This window comes from Labrus bergylta, chromosome 22 (assembly GCF_963930695.1).
Source record: "Labrus bergylta chromosome 22, fLabBer1.1, whole genome shotgun sequence".
NCBI classification, from domain to species: Eukaryota; Metazoa; Chordata; class Actinopteri; order Labriformes; family Labridae; genus Labrus; species Labrus bergylta.
Window position 1 is genome coordinate 14310075 of NC_089216.1, and position 24551 is coordinate 14334625.

The following is a 24551-nucleotide window of genomic DNA, read 5'->3' on the forward strand; positions in this document are numbered from 1 at the left end:
TCATATCTTTAAGCAAGTGCGTAATCAGTGCCGTTCTGGCCTTTAGCTAAAATGCTAAGCTACAGTCAAAGAGAAACATGAACTTTAGAATGTCACACGGAGACGTTTCCCTTAAGTTAGCAAACATTAGTCACAAAGAGACACTTGTGACATCACACCTACTGAGGCTGAAGCAACAGAGCCTGTGGGTGAGCTGAATTTAAGAATGTACTTCACTCCCTTTGGACTGAACTTTTCATCGGCAGATGGAGCTGTGTTTGATTTCTACTTGCGGAGCTTTTATCAAGCGTTAGCGTTAGTTTTATTATGTATTACAGCAACATTGTACCATGGAGTTAGGCTACTTGTCACACCAGATCAACAAAGGCTGTAGCAACAGAAACCTTTAGAGTTTTGAACTGAACAGTGATGTTCCAAGTCTCACTTTAGAGCATTCGAACTGAGCGGTTTGAGGAGGTCCGACTGATGTATCGGTCTGCTGTTATTATTGGGATAATAACTTTTTACAGAGTACTCTCAGCACTGTCTGCAGCATCTGAAGCTGAGCTTACGTTGGTCCTGATCAACATATTGTCCATGGTTTATCAGGTTTTGTTTTTAGGAGCTCGTATACAGACAATCAGGAATGCTTAACAGCTGTCAGAGACGACGTTTATCACGATCTCCAGCAGCAGTAAAAGACGTGCCGGGAATGGACCAATGCGTTACTTGAACATACACCTCCATTCAGATTTTTTTTTTGTGTGTGTGTGTGTCTGTGTCTACACTTGGGGCGCCTAACTTCCCTATGTCAATGTTAAAAGTACAACACACCTCTTTTAGTGGATGTGCCGACAGCCTAAAACGAAACACTTAAACTAAAAATAATTCATTTACCTTTATGGGATTTTCCCTTTGAATATTTGCATTAGTGGCGCCCTGTGTGAGTCATGACTGATGATTTGCCTCTAATGGGATGTGAGGGGAGTAAGGTAAAGGACATCTGCTGGAGGTTAATACTCCACCGCTTTAAGTGCAAAAACTACGTGTTCAAGGATTACTTTATTTTTTTAATTTGTATACATCTAGATAGCGAGAGAAAATGATCTCTTCATGGTCTCTTCATTAGAACAGATGAGCACGATTCTGTTAATATATGAATATGCAGTCCTGGATTGTAAATACTGTAGCCTAATGTCACTTTCAATACATATCTGTCTATGTTACTAACGATAACGAAGGGAATCTCTGACTGCATACAAACAAATGGTTTTGTCACGTAGGCAAACAGAGAGTAAATGTAACCCTTTAAAATGTCATTATAAACAACAACCTTCACTGTTTTAGATTCAAGTTATTCAGATAGCTCTACATTTTCAGTGACACGTTCATAAACTGAAATCACCAAGCGTTTTAAAAGGAGAGAACCCACACTTTGTACACGTGGGTCCCTGTTGAACTTAGTCGATTTAGGTCATGTATAAAAGCCTGTCAAATGAACGGCCGATCGATACTGCTGGGTTAAAGCAGATACAAATAGATGGAAATCCTGATCTCATTAGGTTATGTCAATAGCTGAATTTCAGAGGTGGGGGTGGGGTGGGGGGGGGAGTACCTGTGGCCTTCTGGCTACGATCAGCACCACTCAGTGCACACACTCATGTAAAAACAGAGCATTTAGGTGGACTTCTAGCTGGAAAGGACTATCTTGTGGCTTGTAGGACATTTGATGCTACAGATGCTGAAGATGTGTATCAGGCAAAATGTGTGTTCCAGTAATTAGTCCTGCCCTCAGTATGGATGCATCCTGCATTCCTGTCATGTCACGCATTCCTCGGCAATGTACAGAGGTGTGGGTGGGGAGGGGGTGGGAGAAAGGTGACTGTCGACACCAAATGCATCACTTTCCATTAAGGCCCCCCCCCCCCCCCCCCCCCCTGCGCAGGGCTTTCCCCGAGAAAGCCACCGGGAAAAAAAAAAAAAAGGATGTGGGTAAAAAAAAAAAAAAAAGGGGAGGGGGGGACTGAACATGCGTAATTACATTGGAGACACTTTGTATCCAACATGCGCTTACCTGTGGTGGCTACATTTGCAGCATCAGACGAGTGGCTGGCTAGATCATTCGAGTAAGTGCACTCCAAGCCCAGTACCGCATAGATGACGAGTCCACGTAGCAATACATTCAATACGATGTGCATGTTACTCATGGTGGAAAAAAAAATACAAGGTGAAAATAAAGCAAGTCGTATCCGTAGGACTGGGATAGTTGATGGAGGGGGAGGAAACCCCGAAAAATGTCAGGTTCACGAGGGGAAGAGATACAAATATATATATGTCAGTCTTTTTAGAGTAGATATGATTTTTTTTTTTTTTTTTAGAGTGGGGGAAAAAAAAAATGCACCACAAATTTACTGTTAAAAAAAAAATTAAAAAAAATCCGCAGTAGAGTGGTTTTTAAACGTACCGGCTAACTGCTGTCAGAAAACCTCACAGGAGCGTGAAAAATGCCGATAAAAGAATAGTTCATGGTGGGTCAAAGGCAAGTTTAAACTACTCTTACGGAAGACCACCCTCAAAACAAAACTAATAGTCTCTAATGCGTTTACCTGCTGTTCCAGAGCTGCTTGGAGCTAAGACCAAATGAGACCCCCATGTCTTATTTTTTTTAAATTAAGAATTAAGAAGAAAAAAAAAACGTGTAGTGAATCCAGACATGCAGCCTATCTGAAGGAATTCCCTGTCCAAAAATAAATAAATAAAAAAAGAGACAAAAAATGGTAGTAGCTTTTAAAGCGTGGGTATCCACACGCTACAATGAATAAATGTTATATATCCTTTACGTATGCCTGTTTGTTTGTAGAATATAGTCCCTGTACTTCCACGTACAGTATACAAACACCGGGTACAGCTTCAGCATATTGAACTCGCAGCGTCTCACAGGTCCGCCTCTTCACACGAAAGTAGCAAATCCCATTGCATCAAAAAACACAGCCGCGTCTTCGTCCCCCGTTTCCCCTAATCCATCTATCGACAGCACACGACATCCGCCTACTTTCCAAATGAAGTTTTTAAGTCAGCGTGTCGTGGCTCGGTGTGATACTGTATCCTCCCGCCTGTCATATTAGCTGCTCGCCGGCTGATGCAGACCGACCGAGGGAGAGAGAGGGAGGGAGGGAGAGAGAGAGAGAGAGAGGGAGAGAGAGAGAGGGAGCCAAGCGGGGCGGAAGTCGGTATGCAAAATGTTTGACATCAGGAGGTGGAGGTTGTGGAGGTTGTGGAGGTGGCGGGGGGGGGCAGGACTTTTAATTTGGCTGTGATTACTTTCCTGTCGCTGACCGGGTTTGTTTTTGTTTTGAGGGGGGATTCAGTAGGCTATAATGGTTTGTAAAGCCAGCAGGGTGTCACTCCCACAATGCCCCCCCCGGGGTTTCAAGCAGGGGTTTCACGGGCCCCCTTTACCCACTGCTGTCAATCTATTTAAAGGCTGCTGTTCCAAAAAGGAAAAAAAGTAGAAACATCATCCTCCTACACCTCACGTTAGTGTTCTCCCTCCGTCATAGTGTGACGCACACGATGATACACGCTTCATTGTTCTCCACTTGCACGCCGGCCCATGCGAGTTCTCCTCCGAGGCTGAGCGCTCTCATTGGCTGGAGTGTCCCAACATGGCAGAGCCTGATTGGGTGGTTCAGACAGCATTTTTTTTTTTTTGTTTTTTTTTTCTGTTTTGAAGGTACTCGTCGCGGGAAATAACAAAAATAGTTCATCATAATGTCTGATGAACGTCATCACATGCCATGTTTTTTTTTTTTTTCACTTTTCAACCTATTTTTCTGACCATAAGAGTGTTATTATTGGTTATTAGGGGGCATGACTACAACTGCCAGTGGGCCTAAAAAATATTTAGAATAACAAATAAAAACCTAATTCCATTGTGGAGTTATTGTTACAGTTATTAACCACTAATAACTAAACTACCAATGAAGTTACTATCAATAGATGTCACTGTAAGAGAGTGAAATATATTACTTTTATGACATTCTTATCTGAAGGTCATTTGAAGATAGGTTTAAAAGTAGATATTCAGTTGGAGGCATATTTGACAATGTAAATACAAAAAACTGGACCCAACAAATGGCATGTGTTGCATAGTTACAGGCCTCTATTACTGTTGTTAATCAGTTTCTGTTGTACAAGGCGGGTTGAATTGTGATTTTATCTGTCGCAATAAAAAAACAGTAGCGTACATATATTCATGATGGGTTTTTACTTTAGGCTATATCATGATTTAGATATGCATCTAAATCGTAAAACTGTATGGACTTGGTCTCTGTGAGGTCACCCAATGGTTTCTGAACAGATGTATGAAGCCCAATGATGGTGGTCACCATATTGGAAATGCTGACTGAACCAAACCTTCGATCAATTTAGAAACAGGTTGGAGCTGAGGTGGGCCTTAAGCCTCTTGACAAACAGCTATAACATGTGTAGCCGAGTAAATATTTTATAATTAATCATTTGTTAATGTTGGTGAACCTTCTCAGAAATGTTTGGAATAATTACTGACACAAAAGTTGAAACTTATTCCATGGGGTTAAGGTGAGGGGACTCTACTTAATGATGCACTCAGACACTTTTGTGACAAAGTTGCTCTTTCCCGGCAAAAGTGGGAAAAGTTCGGTAAAGGTAAGACGTGTTGTGATGCTCTCTTCTTGTTTTAAGCTAGTGACTGTGAAATATGTGAAATTTGCTCTAAATTGTGTAATAACGTAATGGTAGTATGTTGTGAATTTGGAAATTAGCTTTACTATTGTTTTTAGTCGACAAAGACGGAAAAATGATGTAAAAAAAAACGTCAGAGATGGGGCGCTTGGTGGCGCAGTGGTTAGCGCGCACGCCCCATGTATGGAGGCTGTAGTCCTCCAAGCGGGCGGCCCGGGTTCAAATTCCACCTGTGGCTCCTTTCCCGCTCTCTTTTCCCCGGCACAAAAAGGCCCAAAAATAAATCTTAAAAAAATAAAAAAATAAAAACTCGTCGGACATTTTGCCTCATTCGCATATCTGGCTCTCGCTGCAGGGAAGAGAGACCACACCATTGCTCATGTCTGTGGGACTTTTCTGTGCCCTTTTGCTGCATGGTGCGTTATGATGTTTCAATGTTTGTTGTACTTTTATGAGATCATTTCATGCAATTTTAAGCTAATTACATTAAATATTTTTAATATTAGCCTTTGTTTAATATGTTTGTTCTTGTCTTGTTTACGATATTTATTTTCAGATAACAGCCACACCTTTTAAAAGCAATATACTTTTCATTTTGGTTTTACTGCAACAAGTACTTTTTTAACTTTGTATGGTGTACTTATTTTCTTTTGTATGCCTTTCTGTGGGTGAAAGTAGTGAAATTGTTTTGTTTGTATTGTGAGAGACAGAAAAAAAAGTGGGAAAGTTCTGTGATGGGGAGAGAGACCACGCCATTGCTCGTGTCTGTGTGAGCGACCTTTCTGTACCCCTTTCCTGCATTACAGGAATTACAAGTAAAATCCTGATCCTGTGTCGGTGCCTTCCTTTGCACCCTACAAGCAACCATCTTACGTCTGCTACACATGCCCACCTGTCAGTCACCTCAGCAATGCCACTAATAATGTATGCCAAACTCATTAATCAAAACAGATGAGTTATAAAAATAAAAAAGTATCCCCTGTACACTGTAAACCGAAAAAGAAATAAGCTATCAATACTATTTTGTTAACAACCTGTCTGAAAATGTGTTTATTTCTTTACTGAAATAAATACTGTAATGGGGATTTCTTGGCTTTTGCAGCCAGCCTCTAGTGGCCACTTGAGGAAATTATGTTTGTAGCAATCCCTCATTAACTTCATTTTTCAATGAAGGTTTGAGCTTGACTTAAGTGCAAGTCGTGCAAGAATGTGTAGTTTATTTTTACTTGAATGAAAACAACTAAGACTGAGGCATTATACAATGTTGTCTCATTGTTCAAATGTTCAATCTGATACTGGTGTAAATGTAGTAGTGTCATTTGATATCATCTTGAACAAGAAGAAATTCCTTCGTTCCTTCGATCGTGGATTAGTTGTCCTTCGCAGCAGGAAGCCTGGGATCGAGTCTGACCTGTGACTGCTTCCCCACAGTTTCTTTTTTTTGATTTATTTTTGGGCTTTTTGTCCCTTTATTGGAGAGATAGGACAGTGGATAGAGTTGGAAATAAGGGAGAAAGAGAGTAGGGAATGACATGCGGGAAAAGGAGCCACAGGTGGGATTTGAACCTGGGCCGCCCGCTTGGAGGACCACAGCCTCCATACATACATGGGGTGCGCACACTAACCACTGCACCACCAGCGCCCCAATTCCCCACGGTTTCTGACTCTGTTCACTGTCCTATCTCAAGGAATTAAAAGCCCCAAAAAGAGATCTAAAAAATAATAATAATAACTTTTCAAAACCCTTATTTCAGTCACTGCACGTCTTTGTGCAAGAAATCTTTCAGAGGCCCAACATCAGAGTGTGGACATACAGAAGGTCCATATCTCATTAATGCAACAAATGGAGCAGCAGGAGTGACCTGGGTTTGTGTAAGAGTAATCTGCACAGCAGGTAAGTGTTGTCTCAGGAGGAACAGACTGGTGGGAGGCCAGAGCGGAGGGGGGGGGGGGGGGGGGGGGGGTTCATGATAAAGGTGGTGGGAGGACCAGTAAACAGGTGGCAGTTGAAGCGGGAGCGAGAGAGAGAGGCGAAAGAGAAGACAAGCATAATTCGATACGAGCCCACAGAGGGGGCAGCGGGGAGGAAGGCAGCCAACAACGAGGCAGGAACAGAGCAGATGCTGCGTGTGGGAGGAGGGTGACGAGGAGGCGGTCAAGTCCCTTCATACGGCTACCTGTCAATTACTCTTGAAATGATAAGCCTCCAAAGTACAGTCCTCCCTGTCCAAATATTTACCTTCTCAAATAAACATTGGGAAATATTCCATCATGGAGGAGGAGGAGGAGGAGAGATCAGGCAGCAGTGTGCTGAGACTTTAAGCTTTTACACAATAAAACCAAAGCAAGCGATTCAACAAATAAGTTCATTTATTTCATATATATAAAAAAAAATCGTTCTCTAGGTTGCAATAAACATGGAACATGTGTCGGATGAAACCCTTGGCACTGACTTACAAACAATAATATTTACTGTAAAGAAACAATGATTTGATTGCATTAAAATCACAGTGAACATACACTGTGTTGTTTTTTCTTTTAAAGCAATACAAAGTAAGCTATTACATTCAGGTAGTAAATACATAAAATAAAAAACCATAGAATGATCAAATAAAATAAACACTGGCACTGGAGGTCCTTTAAGAGTGCAGTTGTAATATATTTCTTCATAAATAGAATAAATGTGTGTACGCAGCAGCTTCTAGTCCTACAGGTTACATATTAAAGCGTCCTTTCCTCAACACGCTGGTGCTTCCATTCTCCTCACTCATCAGCGACAGCGTCATCTAATAGCTTAACAACGAGCGAGAGCCGCGCGGCTAATTAACACTTCATTAGTCGAGCCTGGAGATGCTGCTGTTGTTCTCTCATCGCGGCACGGTCACCGAGCTTCTCGGCGGATCCCAGAGCTGCTCTGCAGGAAACACGATCCGCATATGGCTTAAGAGGGAGGTTAGTTCAACCTTATTGGTGTGGTGGCTATATGTACATAATGTATGATATCTTATAATATGATACAGGGGGATTCACTATTCATGGTGCACACATGCTAAAGGGGGGTTTGGCTTTTTGCTGCGGAGTAGTGCAAGATGGAGGATGTTCTGCTTGTATAGGTGTCCATTACTCCTTGATATTGCACACTTTAGCGTTTTGTTTCTTGGTTATTAGTAAGTGTTAGCTTGGTTCTTATAACGTTGTGATGTAGCATCCTCCAGCCGTCCGTGGGTACGACTTCTATCCCGTAGTTTCCTCAGATGGAGGTGGCAAACAGAAAGACCTGGATGAGCGGCATGACCTTCAGAGTTGAAAGGTCTGCGAGGACGGCCTGCATGTCAAAGAAAAAGAAAATAACATTTGTCATCTCAATGCACTCCCCTCCCGACTGAAGCAGCCTTACCTTAGCCCAGGAGAAGGGCTATAAAGCCAAGCAAACCCCCCCACCTCCCCCTCCCCCCCTCATCAGGAGACATATTTCAGGATTTAAAAAAAGACATGCATGATGGTGATGCAGGATCCTTGGGAAGCGACAATCCTTGCTTAAGAGTACACCGCTTCCCTTGCTCTGTCCTTTTGGGATCGGTGGGAGATTAAATTTAGGGGCCCTATCATGTTTAGAGAGGGGGGTTTAATATTTCAGTTCTAAATATAAAGATAAGGAGCAGTGCATTATGATATCTCTTCTCTGCTTGGGGCAGGTGGTAAATGAGCAAGCAAATGGTGCCGGTTTGCATCTTAAGAGCAGGAGAGATCAGGCTGTCGCCCCGTGCGTCATATCACAGTTTAAAGCCCTCGCCCTGACGGTAAGGGGAGAAGAAAGGGGGAGTGAGAGAGGCGTGTCATTGTGTAGTTCACTCTTGGTTTTGGTTATACGATAGTGGCAGCGCAGTATGGGTGTGGTGTACAGTGCAGGCATGTAGATTTACATTACAAGATTTACATTACATGTTACTGTAATAATGCAACATGAGAGTCAGCGGAGCTAACAGAGGTCACACTCTTAGCGAAAATTCAGGAAAGATTTCAACGTTATTCACATAATTCTGAGCAGAAAAACATTATGGATTGTGCAACAATGAATGTAAGCCTTTAAAATAAAATGTTTTTTAATCTTTGTAGGGTGAAGTTTAATCAGGGATATCTCAGGCTCCCACTAAAAAAAACTTCAATTAGTTCAAAATGCTGCAGCTAGACTGATAAGCGGCTCAAGAAAACACGATCACATAACCTCAACCCGGGCCTCGTTGCGTTGGCTTCAGATGACCATATTGATTTGACATTTTTTTTACCAACTTTTACAACTCAAATTGATCAGGCCCCTAGTTATATAACGACTTATTAACTCCTAATGAGCCTGGGCGCCCCCCGCAGATCAGCTGATCAGGGTTTACTGGTTGTACCCAGACCCCGTTTGAAGATAAAGGTCTATCCGGCTTCTGCAGTCCAGGCTCCAAAACTCTGTGCTGACCTACCTGCTGAGATCTGGTTCACTATCTCTGTCTCAGCTTTTAAAACTCTTCTTAAAGTATTCTTTTATTTAAAAAAAAGGCTTTTATCTCTATCATTGTTTTCCATTTTTAGATGTATTGTTTGTTTTCATTTGAATGTATTTTGGTTGTCTTTGTATTGTGTATATAAATTGTATTTGAATGTATTTTACGCTAACTGTGAAGCACTTTGTAAAGTTGTGAAGAAAAGTGTGGGATAAATAAAAGTTATTAATATATTATTATTGTAAGTTGTGTTATGGCGTTAGAGGATTTAGCAGGATTAGTGTGATGGTTGATATTTGTCCAGCCAGCCATTTTTTCAGACATGTGCATGCAGAAGACTGGGTTACTGGTACTGGCTGCTCATCAACAGCTATTTACAGCCTTCCTGGGGTATGTGGGGGGGCAGGGAGAGGACAGGAGGAGTTTAAGACACACACACACACACACACACACACACACACACACACACACACACACACACACACACACACACACACACACACACACACACACACACACACACACACACACACACACACACACACACACACACACACACACACACACACACACACACACACACACACACACACACACACACACACACACACACACAGAGTGTGAGTTTAATGTGAGAAAGACATACCTCGGCTGAGGCCAGTGATGTCACTTCCATCAGGTTCTCGGCGCGGAAAGCAAACACAGCAGCGGCGAGGACTGGAGGAGAGCGGTCATAAGAAACAGAGGGAAAAGGATTCACACACAAGGATGGGCGAAATAACATACATTGTATATAAAAATGGGCTACGATAAAGATATAACTGCAAAGTCTGAAACACCTGTTACCTGCAACTACCTCCAGTGAGTCGTAGCCAAGTATTCGGTCCCAGAGAAGAAGCAGCTGATCAGTGGACAGATAGCCAGAAAACCCACGGACCATCCACTTAAAGGCAATACGCAACCTGGAAACAAAGAGATCCCTTCTGTTTAGGGTTAGTTGATATACTTAAGATTAGATCTAGATATCTACAATGAAGAATATGATTGAATAGATAAACTTCAATAGAACTGAAGAAAGGAAAAGGGGTGTAATATCATGTAATTGTATTTGACACTATTAAACCTCTTGTCAAATGGGTGTTCAGGGCTTCAGCTTTCTTTTTGTGATTCCAGTAATGTGACACTAGATGGCAGCAGTTCACTATAATTACAACATCTGTGTGTGTGTGTGTGTGTGTATGTATGTAACTCATACATTCTCATAAAGAATAGCTAAACACAGAAGTCACATTGCACCTTAATGACCCAGACAAATATTAAACAATAGCAAGAAAGAAACAGAAACGTTTGTAACAGATAAGAGAATGTTTTGTTGTTCTCTGTCTCACTTTAATTCTTGCTTTGACTAAACACACTGTTAATGTCTGTGGCAAAATTAAGCTTGGAAGTGTCTACATAGGACCACAAAAACAGGGGGGGGGGGGGGGGGGGGACGTAGCAGTGTGGAGGGTACTCACGGCTGCGCCCCGATCTGTCTGAGGTGGTAGAAAAGCTGCGGCAGATGGGTCTGCAACAGCCGCTCAAACTGCAGGCACAAAGACACAATACCCTACGGGAGCACAATGTGCACAACTTGAGTACGGGCATGAGGTCAGACGCAGCACGCGAAAGGGTTTAGAACTGCATGCTCACCGAGGGAGACGAGGAGATGGAGTGCAACCTGAAGAAGTAGCGGGTGTACATTTCCCTGAACACGCTGTACAGCTTGGACGGCTCGTTGTACAAGAAACACAAAGGTGCCACTGTAAAGCCGCACACAAACACACACTCCCTGTTACTGTACATGTCGCAGGGGGTTCCTCCTGAAAATGAAGCGTGAGAACTAAAGAGTGCAAAGCATACTCACCATACATTGAAAAGCCATGGAAAGGGATCACGCCTGTTATAATTAGATTTAAATGACAGTAGGATTTAGATAAGCAACATACATTTTAGTTACAAGACAGAAAAATCCAATGTACCAGAACTACCAAAAAACAATAATTGAGATGTTCTGAAAGGATATTTTAGCTTACAGATACTGATTACAATACTTTGACTCAGCATGGGCCAATACTTAGTACACTTCCAATATGTATATATAAAAAAAAACATACATAATATTGTTTTTTTAACACACCTTCTTCTACATTCTGCAAGCTTCAACTCAATATTTAATCTCTGCTAGTATTTGATGTTGTTGTCTGTTAAAGTCACATCAAAACTTATACCACACTGGTGATTATTTGGGGATGGATGGTTATTAAACCGATATAGGTATCGCTATCAGTATCGGTGTCTGTATTCTTATCAGTATCGGACTATCTCTATTAAATAAGGAAAACAGTTCTTGAATTAGATTGTGTTTGTTGATTAAAATGTGTATCAATTTAGCTGAGCATACAAATGATGTCCAGAGAAATCCATGCAAAACACGACCATGAAATGTTAAATACACTGAGTCTTTAGTTGTATGTATCAGTGCATTTTAAATAACATGATGTGAGTGTAAAGCTGCAGGCTCACCGTTAGGAGGATACACAACAGCACACTCCTCATCTCCAACCTTTCCTGTTACACACACACACACACACACACACACACACACACACACACACACACACACACACACACACACACACACACACACACACACACACACACACACACACACACACACACACACACACACACACACACACACACACACACACACACACACACACACACACACCAGTTACTCTCAGTTACCCTCAAAAACCTACGAGTGATATTAAAAATCAATCCTTGTACACGGTGTGTCGTTAAAGCCATCAGCCAATCAGATCAAAATTGTTGTTTTTTTTAATACAAAGCTGTAAACATGTTATTTCTGCTGACAAAACAGACATTTTAGAATGGGTGTGTATTTGACTTCTTAGGCTTTTGGAGGCAGCCTCAAGCGGACACTCAAAGAACTGAACTTTTATGCACTTCTGTATGGGCTTCATCGTTCAACACTGGAGTTTGTCGCTTGGTATCAACGTGCAGACATGTTGTGTAAGGTCATCTGGGTGAAGTGGCACTCGTGAGCTTTTTTGCGCAACGATGGGATGGGTGTCTTTTAGTGTGTGAGTGTGTGTCCTTGGTGGAGGGTGCATTAATCATCTCACCGTGGATGTAGGATTTGGGCGGAGTGGCACTGTTGTATTTAAAGTGATCCAAGACAGCAGTGTCCCGGGAGAAACACAGCAACACCTGAGGACACAAAGTATCAGTTTTAACCTAAGATAAAGACCAAATGATGGAAGAATAAAAGCCTCCCCCCAAAATACTAAATGTATCTATTACATGCCAAACATGTAAAAGTATCCTCCCCTGACAACAGGGGTAACATAGACTGTATTTTTTTTAGTGTTTTACGTTGAAAAGGTGATGATGGCCTTGAGTTAATTCTACTAACGCAGTGCACCTGGTTCAAATGTTCCAAAGTTTCTGAAGCAGACTGTAACAGAGCCTGGAGTGGCTACTTGAGTCACAGGATGACAGTTCAAGTGGAGGGGGGGGGGCTTTCCATTACAGCCCAAAAGTCTGCGTCATTTTCAGAACCAATTTCATTTCCATCTCCTCCTTCAGATACATTTTATTAAAAAGGGATAAAAATGATCCATCAGGGTAAAAATAAGGATGAGAATAAGGAGAGACGCATGTGTCCAGGCTGCCTTCTCTGTGACCTTCATGTGTTATGTAAAGGTACAAAAACAGGGTGGTCTTCCTTCGTAGCTGACGTGTGTTTGTCAGAGGTAGTATACAGAGAGGTATTTAATCAGGGCGAAGTTTAGTTCATCCTGAAAGATTACACATAGTCAGTGTAAATAGTCGACTTGGTGTATGTTTTATCGACTGTATGGAGTTTGAAAGAGAAAACATATCTCGAAAAACGTGTCTTGTCTGGGTAAATGCAATTCTTTTTAGGTCCTGCCTAATTCCTGAACACAATCTGTAAATCATCACTCATCCTGTGAAAAGTGGATTCTGTCACTGCCTGCTGAGTTTATCATTGGTAAACATTGACAGCGATGCCGGAGCTTTGCTTTTGCTACACCTGTGTACTCATCAGTAAGCATGACGACCCTGAATAAACCAGCTGCTGAGAATATTCTGCATATTTACCCATTGATCAGCTGAGAGCCTAATGCAAACAGAGTAGTGACGCCCTGATGCCAGAGGCGGATATGTAGAGAGACCACCAGAAGTATTAACTTATCCCATTCATACACACTCGTATGCAGCGGGAGCGACTTGGACAAGGACACATCGGACACGTGGCTGCTTGGGATTGAAACCCTTTCGGTATAGAGACGACAAACTCTACCACTAAGCCAAAGCCGCCAAACAGGAGCCATGGACATGTATCACTGGAGAGATGTCAGACTGAGGGGGGGGGGGCTGCATCTCTCCAGGAACAAGTTCCACACTTTGGTCCGTACCAGGACTTCAAACAAAAGCCCTCCAGTTCCCAGCTCAAGTCACTACAGACTGAGCTACCCAATGATGTTAAATTGACTTCTTCAATAATTACCTTAAAAATATTTTGGTAAACTACTTGATCACTAATTGATTTTTCTTATTCAGGAGTGGATATTTATGTCTGTGAAAAAGAAGACAGTAGAGCACAGGTATGGAAAGTTATGAGAGATGGAGGGCTGTATTGGAGAGAGTGGACACCTACAGTACCTGGTAGAGGAAATCTTCAAACACAAAGTAGTAGTCGTCATTACTGGCAGTGAGCTTCACATCCTGCCAGGAAGAGAATTTAAAATAAAAAAAGTTGTAATCATTTTGTTAGAAAATGAAACAAAGGATAAGTAGCACAAATATAGAACTTATCAGAAAACATCTTTATCATCAAAAATTATGTTATGGAGGACAAATATTTAAACATCTCCGCTATCCGGCTTTATAAATGTGAGCACTTTGAGCTTAAAGGAGTGTTTTACCTTATAGATAAGATGGTCCACCAGCAGGGCATGTTGTATAACTCCAGCTGTTAGCTGTTCATAATGCATCACATCCTGAAACAGCAGAGAGTCAACATATTGCATTAAGAAAGTCAAACTGGACAAAGAAAAGGTGAGAAAATGTTAGTGTTGATGTTACATTCTTTTACGTCATTTTATCAATAAAAGTCTTTTCTTTCTTGTAAAAAGGTAAACAAAGAATCATCCTCTTCCGGGACACTGGTAAATCAGTTTGAAGTACTTTGACAGTGATGACAGTTAAGACTAAACCAGGCTGAATGTGGCGTTTCCCGACTACATGGTTAAGCTCAAACGTGTCTCCGGTTTGAGACAGGTTCTCATAAATAAAATAGAGAGCAGGCGACAGGGTGGACGAGACGGAGCAATAAAATCGTCCGCTGTCACAGTTTTGAAGCACCTTGGCCATGATAAATGCCAGGGACGTGGAGAGAACAGAAACAAAAAAGAGAGTCAGTTTGACAGCTGAGGGAAAAACACTAAAACCAGTGGTACATGAACAGTGTCAGATATTTTAATTTTGGTGTTTTTATAGCAACAGTGGGTGAAGCTTTTTGCAGTTAACAGACTTTAGGTTAGAAAAAGTTTTAATATGTTTGCCTTGGTGCTTCCCATAGTCACGCTAACACTCTTCAGCCCTCAGTTTGTCCCTGTAGCTCTTCTCTAGACATTAATCTGTCACAACCATTGGCTTATTAACTTAGCAGCACTTTGCCGCACAGACAGACAGACAGACGGCTGCTGTGTTGAGGCTAACTTTGCTACATTTCTAGAATTTGATTATCTTAGAAATTGTACATGCAGTTTGGGAATCAGTGCAGCTGTGTGTGCTTCACAACAAACAGTGACAGCAGACAGAAGCCACCAGGGAGCAGCTCGGTTGTATGTCTGGGTGCATTTGCGTGGTATGCACTGTGCACTGTGTCTGTGTCTGTGTGTGTGTGTGTGTGTGTGTGTGTGTGTGTGTGTGTGTGTGTGTGTGTGTGTGTGTGTGTGTGTGTGTTGCATGTCGTACCGGGGGCTGGTTGGTAGAGTTGAGGATGAGAGCCCACAGGTCTGCGCGGAGCCCAGTGGGGCAGCCCTGCCGGCTGTACTGCTGCGCTGCTGCACTGTCCTGCTCCACGAGCACTGAAACAAAAGGGAACTAAAGTTTAGACCTGAAGACGTTATGAGGAGCATGAAAGATAGAGGAAAGATGAAGAATACAATATGTAGATGCAGCCACAAGGTGATTAGCATAGATCAGTCCAACGACTTCATGCAGGTGGAAATAGCTCACCTGGTTCTGTTGATTCTGTGTTGTTTTTTTAAAACACCAACATCTATTTTGTGGATGAAGCACTTAATTTTTTGTCGCTCCTTTTATGTCATGGCAACCTCACCATATAAAAAAGAATCCTAGAAGTCATGCCAAGAAGTAAACTTGCATAAACACCCCATGAAACACATATTTTCTATTACATTTGAATATTTAAGTGAGTGTTAGATGTACAAGTAGGTGGACTGTTTTACCTTGTTGAGTCATCCCTCTGTTTCCAATAATCATGCTAAGCTAGGCTAACTGACTTCTCAATGTCAAGATATAGCAAATCTAGCTTGACCCCCTGTGTGTCCGTTCATTATGCTACGACATGCTAAACACCCTGTAGTTGTAGAAACATATCCAGTGCTATGTGATCCCCCGGTTTCCAGTCGTTATGCTAAGCTAGGCTAACTATCTTCTGGCTGTAACTGTATATCTTTACTACAGATATAAAAGTACTATACATTTTTCTCATTGTCTTCCAAGCACTGAAAAAAAGCTGTTTTTACAATGTTTAACTTTTTTCTTTTTTTTTTTTAAAGTTACTTCTTTTTTGTTCATGTTTGATACATTCTCCCTTTTAAACTTGAAAGTTGAATTTATGTGCAAAAAGCCGTTACTGTTATATATAGGCTAATGGTACTGTAGTTTATGTCACCAAAAGACGGCTGCAAGAGAAACACTCATATAACGCTGACTTGTTTCTGATTTTTCGGGCAGAATGACATAATCTGTACAAACAGCAGAGTCATGAGAGACGGTACACAGCCAACTGTATCAGCTGGGAAAACGAACACCTGCACAACAACAAGGAAGGAAGGTCAACTCTAAATCTGTTAGCAGGTTTGTTTTCTTTGACAAGACCTAGAAAGGGTGACCTTTATTAACACGGACTATGAACATTTTTAATCTGGGACTATGAAACCACGAATATGTCACATTTGTTTATCTTAAAGAAGGGTAACATGAGCGCTTTTGGGTGTCTGTTTCACAATTTCCTTCTGTCCCTCTGAATATGTATAAACATCAGAATATGACACACAACCGTAATGGTGATTATGACGTCATTTTAGGAAAACACTCAGACACTTGTTGGAAACGATTAATATCCCTATTACGCCTTAAATCTACGATGTGACAGAAACCAAAAACATACTTCATTTGAATTTAGGGGCTGACAGTCATGACATAAACTAACACCCTGTTCGCCTCTAGAACGTCATATTTGTACAAACTCAACACTCAGGCTGAGACCTGGATTGGGACTTGGCCGAGGGTAAAATATAACAACAAAATAAAAGTTTGTTCATTTGAAGACTTGTGTTGAATGATTTCTGATTGGTGTTCATAATGAAGTCGGTGTTTACGCTGCGCTCATAGCAGAGCAATGAGATCAAATTCAAGCTTCTCTCAGGTTGACTAGGAGGATATGAAGTAGTCAGTGTGTCAAACTGATCACTCTAAAAATACCAGATGTCTTATGTCATGCATACAAACTGAATATGAACTTTAGCAACGTCTTTTACTTTTTTTATAAAACAGACAAAGATATGGTGTGCCTAAAATAAGTGTTCAGTACCTTTCTTTATTGTTTTATTCTTTAAAATGGTTCACATGGGATATTATTAGATACTTTTGACACTGATCTCCATAAAAAGACTCTTTAATGTAAAAATAAAACCGGACACCAATGCTCTAAATAAATTAGAAATATAAAACACAAAAAAATAAACACCAGACAGAATCAAGGATGGAACTGTAACAGAGGTGTATCTACTTAGCATGGAGTCAATGGGTCTAATGTCTGAGTAAAGCAGAACTTTCAATGATAAAAGATGATTTAGGATAACGTGATGATACGAATGATAGCCTCTGCCGCTTTTTTTAAGACTCACATTTTATGCCAAGTGTTTGTGCTCTACTTAAACAAAACACCTTGATTCACGAGCTAGAATAACAGAGACGGTTTAAAGAAAGACATTCAGAGCTCTCTAAAACCAAGAATCAAACGCTCACCTTTTTTCCCGATTTGCACGTGCTCACTTTCAAACAGATCTGTACAGGGGAGAGAGAAAAGGAAAAAACAGATGCATCAATTATCATCTGGTGGTGAGTCATCGTCTTTTGAACTTGTGTTGTCTTCTTCATTTACAAACACAGAGACGGTGGATAGGATTCTATTTCAAACCCAAACACCAGACTGTAACAATGTCAGTATGAGGATGAAACAAAGTTATAGTTTGAGAAAACCCAGACAGCAGTGTGGCACAGGAGAGGAACACAGGAAGATATCAGGCCAGAGTGTTATTATACACCATTAAAGCCCAGTGTCTATTTGGTAAACACATTCATTTCAGAGTGTTTCTGTCACATTGCTGCTAGAATCAATCATCAGGTTGGATCCAACATGAAAAAGATATAAAATATGTTAAAAAAAAACGCCTCTTGTCTGGACCAAACAAGCAAGACATAATATTTAAATTCATGAGATTCAGAGGTGCTAGACAGATTAGAGCCAGGCTAGCTGTTTCCCCTCATATCCAGCCTTTATGCTAAGCTAAGCTAAGCTAGGCTCAACTGGAGCCGGTTCCAGCAAGTATTGTGCACACAGAAAAAGGCATGAGATTGTTATGAACTAGAGATCTGCCTTTGTAGTGGACTAACTTATTAAACATCATCACCTGAATTAGTCAGCACCAGAATCACTAACCATAACTTACCAACTAATGATTCATGTTTGTATGAATTCAGACTCGCAGTGCTGGTCAAATGTTGTGTGTAAGCTGTAATACACCAATGTGCCACTAGCAGGGGCTTTCCCCCTCGGTTAATGGCTATTGGCGTATTGTCATAATTCACCACTATCCAGATGTAAACCAGCACAGTGAACAGATGGCATCCGGTAGCGCAGAATGATTTAACAGCGTTTTAATATAGAAAATGGAGATAAAGTTATGTTTGTTGTTTTAGGTTAAAATTGTGTATAAACCCCCTCAACCAGAGCAATGTGTAACCACATTCAGCACAGACGTGTGGGTGTCAGCCAGCCTGCAAAGACCATAGAAGGCTGGTGGTGCTAGCATTGCTAATGTTAGCCACACTCTGCAAACTTGGGACTTGGGTTAGGAACCGGACGGTCGCTGGTTCAAGTCCAGGTGCGCACCAAAAATACGGAAGTTGTTCTGGTGGCTAGAGAGGTCCGAGTGCGCTACCGAGGCACCAAAACACCAACCGCTCTGGTGCGCTCCCTGTGCAGCAGTGTTGTAGCAGCACCCTCTCTGACATCTTTCCACTGACGCATGTCCACAGGTGCTGTTTGTGCACGTGTGTGAGTTGAGCCTATGTGTGTGAGAAGCATGTCTCTAAAATAACCAGAATTTCCCTCAGGGATTTATAAAGTATTTAAAATGTGCACTTTTTTTTGTGTGAATACCTGGGTGGATGTGTGCGTAGTCATCAATCCCTAGTTGTCCTGTGATCAGGTTCAGCTCTGAGTAGGCCTGTCTCTGTGAGTTAAACACACACACACAAAAACAACCAAAGTAAATACACAGATTTCAAATCCATTCTGCTTTAGCTTGGGCTTTTTTGCGTTTTACTCACTTGGTCACAAGCAGAAAAACACACATCTAAGCAAACACATTTAACGACACGTGTTTGTGGGTCCCTACCAGCTGCGGGATGTCCCTGACGTTGACGGGAACCTGGATGAGACCCCAGTGGCTCCTGGCACTGACGTCTTCACTGCTGTCATGATTTGGGTTTCGCAGGCTGATCAACACCTGCATTGAGAGCAGTAATAAATAATAATAATGGCTCCTCTATAATTGAGATATGTTTCACTGAATACCGTGGGCTGAAAAGGTCTGCTTACCTCGAGAAAGTCTTTAGGGGCGTAGACAGGCCTGAAGCGACTTAAATCTGTCGAGAGACAAAGACATTTCAGTTTTTCTACAGTGTACAAGTAGTCACTTCCAGCTCCAATATTTACACGTTGTTTTTATGTGTTGTTTTGGGTACAGGTTTAAACTGCTATAAAACCTAAATAAGACCACACATCAATAATAATTAAAGTAAAACTATGCTTTATTATCCAAAGAGCACTACAGGGTTACTTCAACTTCAACTACTTTAAGTGGAATATCCAACCACCCTATTTGTAACCGGGCAATAAATTCAAGTGCTATGTCAAGCCCACAATGAGCGCTCATGGAGGTTTGGACTGAAGCAGGGGTGCTGCTTAGTTCCATCGTAGGAGTCTGGACAGCTTCTATATTCACAGTCCAAAGTGTTTACAGCCGGGGGACGGCACGTTCTGAATGTTTTTATTCGCTTCTGAGGCTGATAGCATTGTTAGGACAAAAGGTTAGCGGGTTCTTAAAGTCCAAATGGTTGGTTTATTGTCAGCCGACAACAGAAGCGATTAATGCTATAATGTCATTTTAGCATTAACTTGAGGTGGAGAGGATGGATGGGTAATATTTAAAATTCTCAAGAGGAGTGTTTGGTATCTATTCATTCTTGTCAGTGACCGTTAAAGAACGTTTTAAATTGCTCTAGTTGCTTTTATTCAAGGTAATTTCACACAGAAAGCATAAAAGCAATGGGAAGGGATGTTGTCCTAGCATTTGTAGCAGCTCTAGATCGGGAAATTACCGAAAGTAGAACTATCTTCAACAGAGGGACGCCCAAGGAGCGTTAGCATTGAGGAAACTGAGTGTTGAAAATGCTTAACTGCATTGGTTTTCTGCAGAAAAGAAAACAGTCAGTGGTAGCAGGCTGGTATTGTTTTTGTGCTTTAAAGCCTACCTGTGACAACATGAATTCACAGTATACATCTAAAAACATCACTTTTATACTTTGAAGAAGTAGCGGCCTAGTCCCTGTAGGGAAATGATCTAGATACAGACTAAAAAAGGAAAGAAAACAGAGGTAGAACTTGTATGTGTTAAGCAGATATAAAATACACCAGTGTCTGAGTCAACACTAATCTCTTGTAAAAGGCAGAACACTTGGGGCCTAACCCCAGGGTAATGTCTAGAGACCTGGATCATCTGTGCCCATCTCGTTCCATTTGTTGGCGAGTTCTTTCTGCTCCGCTGCCGACCTCTGGGGGTGGAAATAAAGGATTAATAACAAAGCATAAAGCTTAAACAGAACCAAAGAGCCTGAGTCTATAGGTGTGGAATTATGGTTAATTTGATCTAAGCAGTGCTAGAATAGCTCGTGGCTACTTGTCAAACTTAGCCACAGCTCAGTTAGCTTTGGGTTCATATGATAATAACAGTATTTATAAGTTCCCTTCTGCAAAAACTATGCTAATGAAATACCGTAACATAACAAGAGGCGTTTGCAGCAGATAATCTGAATGAAAGGCTTTTCTAACTACGCTACATCGGTCCTTATTGACTGTATTTACCATGCGAGCCAGAGGCACTTCGAGCTCTGTGCTCATGCTGTTCAGGCTTTTGAGGACACGCTTCTCCCAGCTGGCCTGTGTCAGAGAACACATGCAGATAGAATCACTTGGCTTCAGATGCGATGCACTAAGGTGATTAAAATAACAGAGGCTACTATGTGAGGAAGAAGAAGAATGGAGAAGTGATGGAGATCAGAGTAGACACACTGACCTGCGCCTTGCGCATGTAGGCCAGTGGCTCTTTGAGATGCTCTGGAGGAGCCATGGGATGGCTCGGGGGCAGCTGGCTAGAATAAGCAAACACAAGAGTGAGGGGATTGAGGAAGTACAGGACAAACCTAAAAATACTTCCAACAGATTTGAGGGACTGAACTAAAAGAGCTGGAACAGCATGATCTCCTGTCTTTATCTCCACTAAGCATGTGTGAGGCAAACCGAATGACTCAAGGTCTCAGTGCGTCAAAAGATATTCAGCTTAATCTAAACACCTATAAAGAGCTCATAGAGCTGACTAATGGCAAAGAAGGTACTAGTCAGTGTTATATGTCATCCTTTAAAAGCAAATCCTGAAGCATCCTGTGTTTCAGTCGGAGCCTCGTGAGAGCAGTGAGTGTGTTAGCCCCAAAGGAACACCTTCCAAAGCTGAGTATTCACGTTCAAAGAGTTTTTCCGGCTCATCAGTTAGACGATTCTGATTAAACAGGCAGAAAGGAACTAATGGGAACACAAATCAGCATTATCTTAAGTTGTGATATGTGTTTCATGATAAGACAACTTCTCCATCGCCCCAAGTCTAATATTTATTGTCAAAAAAACTAAGAAAAACAAATGAAGCCAATTCTGCTAAATGAAAAAGTGAATACGATTTTTTATTTAAGAATCCCCATTTAAAGGCAATCTCACTATCACAAACTGTACGGTGTTATTACACGGCCAAGTCTGTGACACCTGTCGTTTCTATGACGTATGAGATAATAAAATATCAAGAAAAGTGCTTCACAGTACGAGACATAAACACAGTGTAATACAAACACAGAGCACAAACAGAGCTCTATGCCTAACAAGGTCCCCACACAAATGATACAGGAGTCAACTGAGCCCTTTCTGATTCTTATTTACTGACTTAACCGATTACAGAGAACATTTAGGAGACTATTTGCATATTTTGGCAATCTAAATGAACTGATTTTACAATTTCATATATTATAACTAACATTTGCCAGTGTGGTAAGCCTCAACTGAGAACAAACAGAAGCAGATAACCTGGGTCTTCCTGCTGTGTATTGAATGTAACTTACACGTGTAGTTCTCTGTACACAGCATTCTGTAGCTGTCTTTCCCAGCCTATAAAAAAGATTTAAAATGTTTATATACATAACAAATGAAAATAAGTTTTATATATATACATATATATATATATATATATATATATAAATATTAATAAATACTGAGCTAACCCTGTATGTGTGATTCAGAGTCATAAATGAAGACAAGCCCACCTGATGTTTTCAGAAAGCTGCGTACGTCATCTTTGAGGGACTCCAATTTAATCTCAGGTTGATGTAAACAGTCCTGGAAAGACACAACGGGAGACGATACGATAATGTTTGACATGTATTGAAGGACGTTGCTTGCGTGCTGTATTTTCACATGATAATAAATGTGAAACACGACACTCTTGATACAGACTGCGGACCTGCTGCACTCCGCATCGTTAGCCGTCATGCTAACATCCTTTACTCACTTTGGCTTGCCTCTCTATCTGAGAGTGTAAATGACTTCCTTTGAGCCGCTGCACGATGTGAGCGATGGTCAGAGATAACTCGGTGCCCCCGTCCATCTTCCTCGTTCAAACACGTTTAAGATATGAGCGTCAAACGGCTCCGTTGGATTGTATGAGCTCCAGCAGCACCGGATGATGCGGCAGCCGCCCCCCTGCAGAGGTTACCTAGCAACAGAGAGGCGCAGGGGAAACAAGGACGGGATGCTTTGGTTCCGGGGGGGGGGGACATTTACTTCACGGTTTACCAGAAAATTACAAGTTTGTTTTTGTCAGTGAAAATCATCAATATTTATTCTCTACTGTAAACATACGTCTAAAAATAGTTTTTTTTTTGTATTCTTACTATAATACATTCATCTGATATCTTAAGAATCCTTGTATTTAGGCCTATTATGAGATTAAAGTCAATATTATTGTATGTATGTGTCTAAGTGTGTGTGTGTATGAACACGTGTATAGGTTACTGTATATGTGTTTATATTTCATTTTGTTTTGAAATTGTGTAATTCGATTTGTTTGGTTGATTTATTTGTCTTAAATAATCTACTAAAATAAATAAAATAAATAAAATAAATAAAATAAATAAAATAAATAAAATAAATAAAATAAATAAAATAAAATAAATATTCTAATAGTTAAAACTTCCTAACATTATCATTTGATGTACTATATGCATTATTTATTAATAAAGCCAATATATATATATATATTCAATATAGCCCCCCCCCCATCAGACTAAAGAAAATCTTTATTACAATAATGATTAGGCTACATAAGATAAGCTCATAAATTGTTTTTTCTTCTGCAGAATGATAGTTGAACCTACAATACTCTGCTGACATGCTGTTGAATACATGGACTATTTCTGCTTTAGTGAGATTTGAAATCGTGGTTTTGTTTTCTGGTAGCATGTTAGGAAAGACTCAAGTTAACTCTTCCACGACCTGATTATTTATTACCCTGTATGAAAAATCAAAAGACCTTTTTTGCATTTTTGTATTTGGCCTCAAAAGGAAATATCCCAATACTTAACCTAATGTTAAGGGTAGGTTAAGAGATTTAAAAAAACAGGTATTCATCAAAGAGATTTCGACTCGAGGCAAAGGCACCAAATGTATTTCTGTTGTAAAAGGCGTTAAGTCAAGTAATAAGTGTTTTCTCATACTTTTGTTTAGAATACACTTTAACTGAGATTGTTTTGTTTTATATTTTGTTGCTAGATTGTATTTGTTTATGTTTGCCACTAATTTATTTTGTTTGATTGATTAAAATTAGTCACACAAAGCCTTTGAATTTACCACCTTCCATAACTTATCTGACCCTGTAAAAGTCACTGATGCATGACATGTGGCTGACTCCCAAGTATCAATGTTGACATTGTTTTGGGCACTAAATAGAGCCCATCTCTTCCCCCATCAGAACAATTACAGCAGAGTCAACGAGACTCCATATCGCTGCTGACGTGCTGACATGAGATGCCACAGCAGGCGATATCATGCTCTGAAGTGGGTCAGGGGGATTGGTGGACATGGAAACATAGCCTACAGTAATACAGAACTGAAAACGGAGGCTTTTGCTGATAAAATGATCATCTGACATTTAAAAACTATTCAATGTAAGTTTATGCACCTTAAAGTGAAATAATGCACCTTAAGGTTTGATATTCACCTGAATATATATTTATATTAGTTATGCACCTAAATGCCTTCATGCCCCTTAATGTGTAGCACTTTAATGTCAGTAATGCACCTTAATGTCTTTTTAGCACCTAAAAGTCAATGATGCAAACTTAAGTCAT

At 40.8% G+C, this 24551-nt stretch overlaps 2 protein-coding genes across 3 annotated transcripts in view; both read right to left on the bottom strand.

Moving 5' to 3' along the window:
* stim2b (stromal interaction molecule 2b) overlaps positions 1-3149 on the bottom strand; it is a 45006-nt gene extending 41857 nt beyond the window's left edge. Inside the window, exon 1 of one of the 2 annotated variants that reach the window (XM_020629208.3) lies at positions 2054-3149. In XM_020629208.3, the coding sequence (XP_020484864.2) occupies positions 2054-2186 (133 nt within the window). In that variant the 5' untranslated portion in view covers positions 2187-3149. The remainder of the gene's footprint in view (positions 1-2053) is intronic. The other variant, XM_065950512.1, reaches the window with a different exon arrangement.
* A 3899-nt stretch (positions 3150-7048) lies between these two features.
* On the bottom strand, positions 7049-22924 carry tbc1d19 (TBC1 domain family, member 19). The gene is made up of 21 exons (XM_020629131.3): positions 22715-22924; positions 22470-22542; positions 22269-22314; positions 21182-21257; positions 20971-21045; positions 20597-20660; positions 19426-19472; positions 19223-19333; positions 18985-19057; positions 17568-17606; positions 15264-15376; positions 14210-14284; positions 13947-14009; positions 12383-12467; positions 11757-11801; positions 11098-11130; positions 10884-10993; positions 10709-10800; positions 10038-10153; positions 9838-9908; positions 7049-8026 (listed from the first exon to the last, which is right to left on the bottom strand). The coding sequence occupies exons 1-21, from the start codon at positions 22808-22810 to the stop codon at positions 7952-7954; spliced, it is 1578 nt and encodes a 525-aa protein (XP_020484787.1). The 5' UTR covers positions 22811-22924; the 3' UTR covers positions 7049-7951.
* Between the last annotated feature and the right edge of the window lie 1627 nt (positions 22925-24551).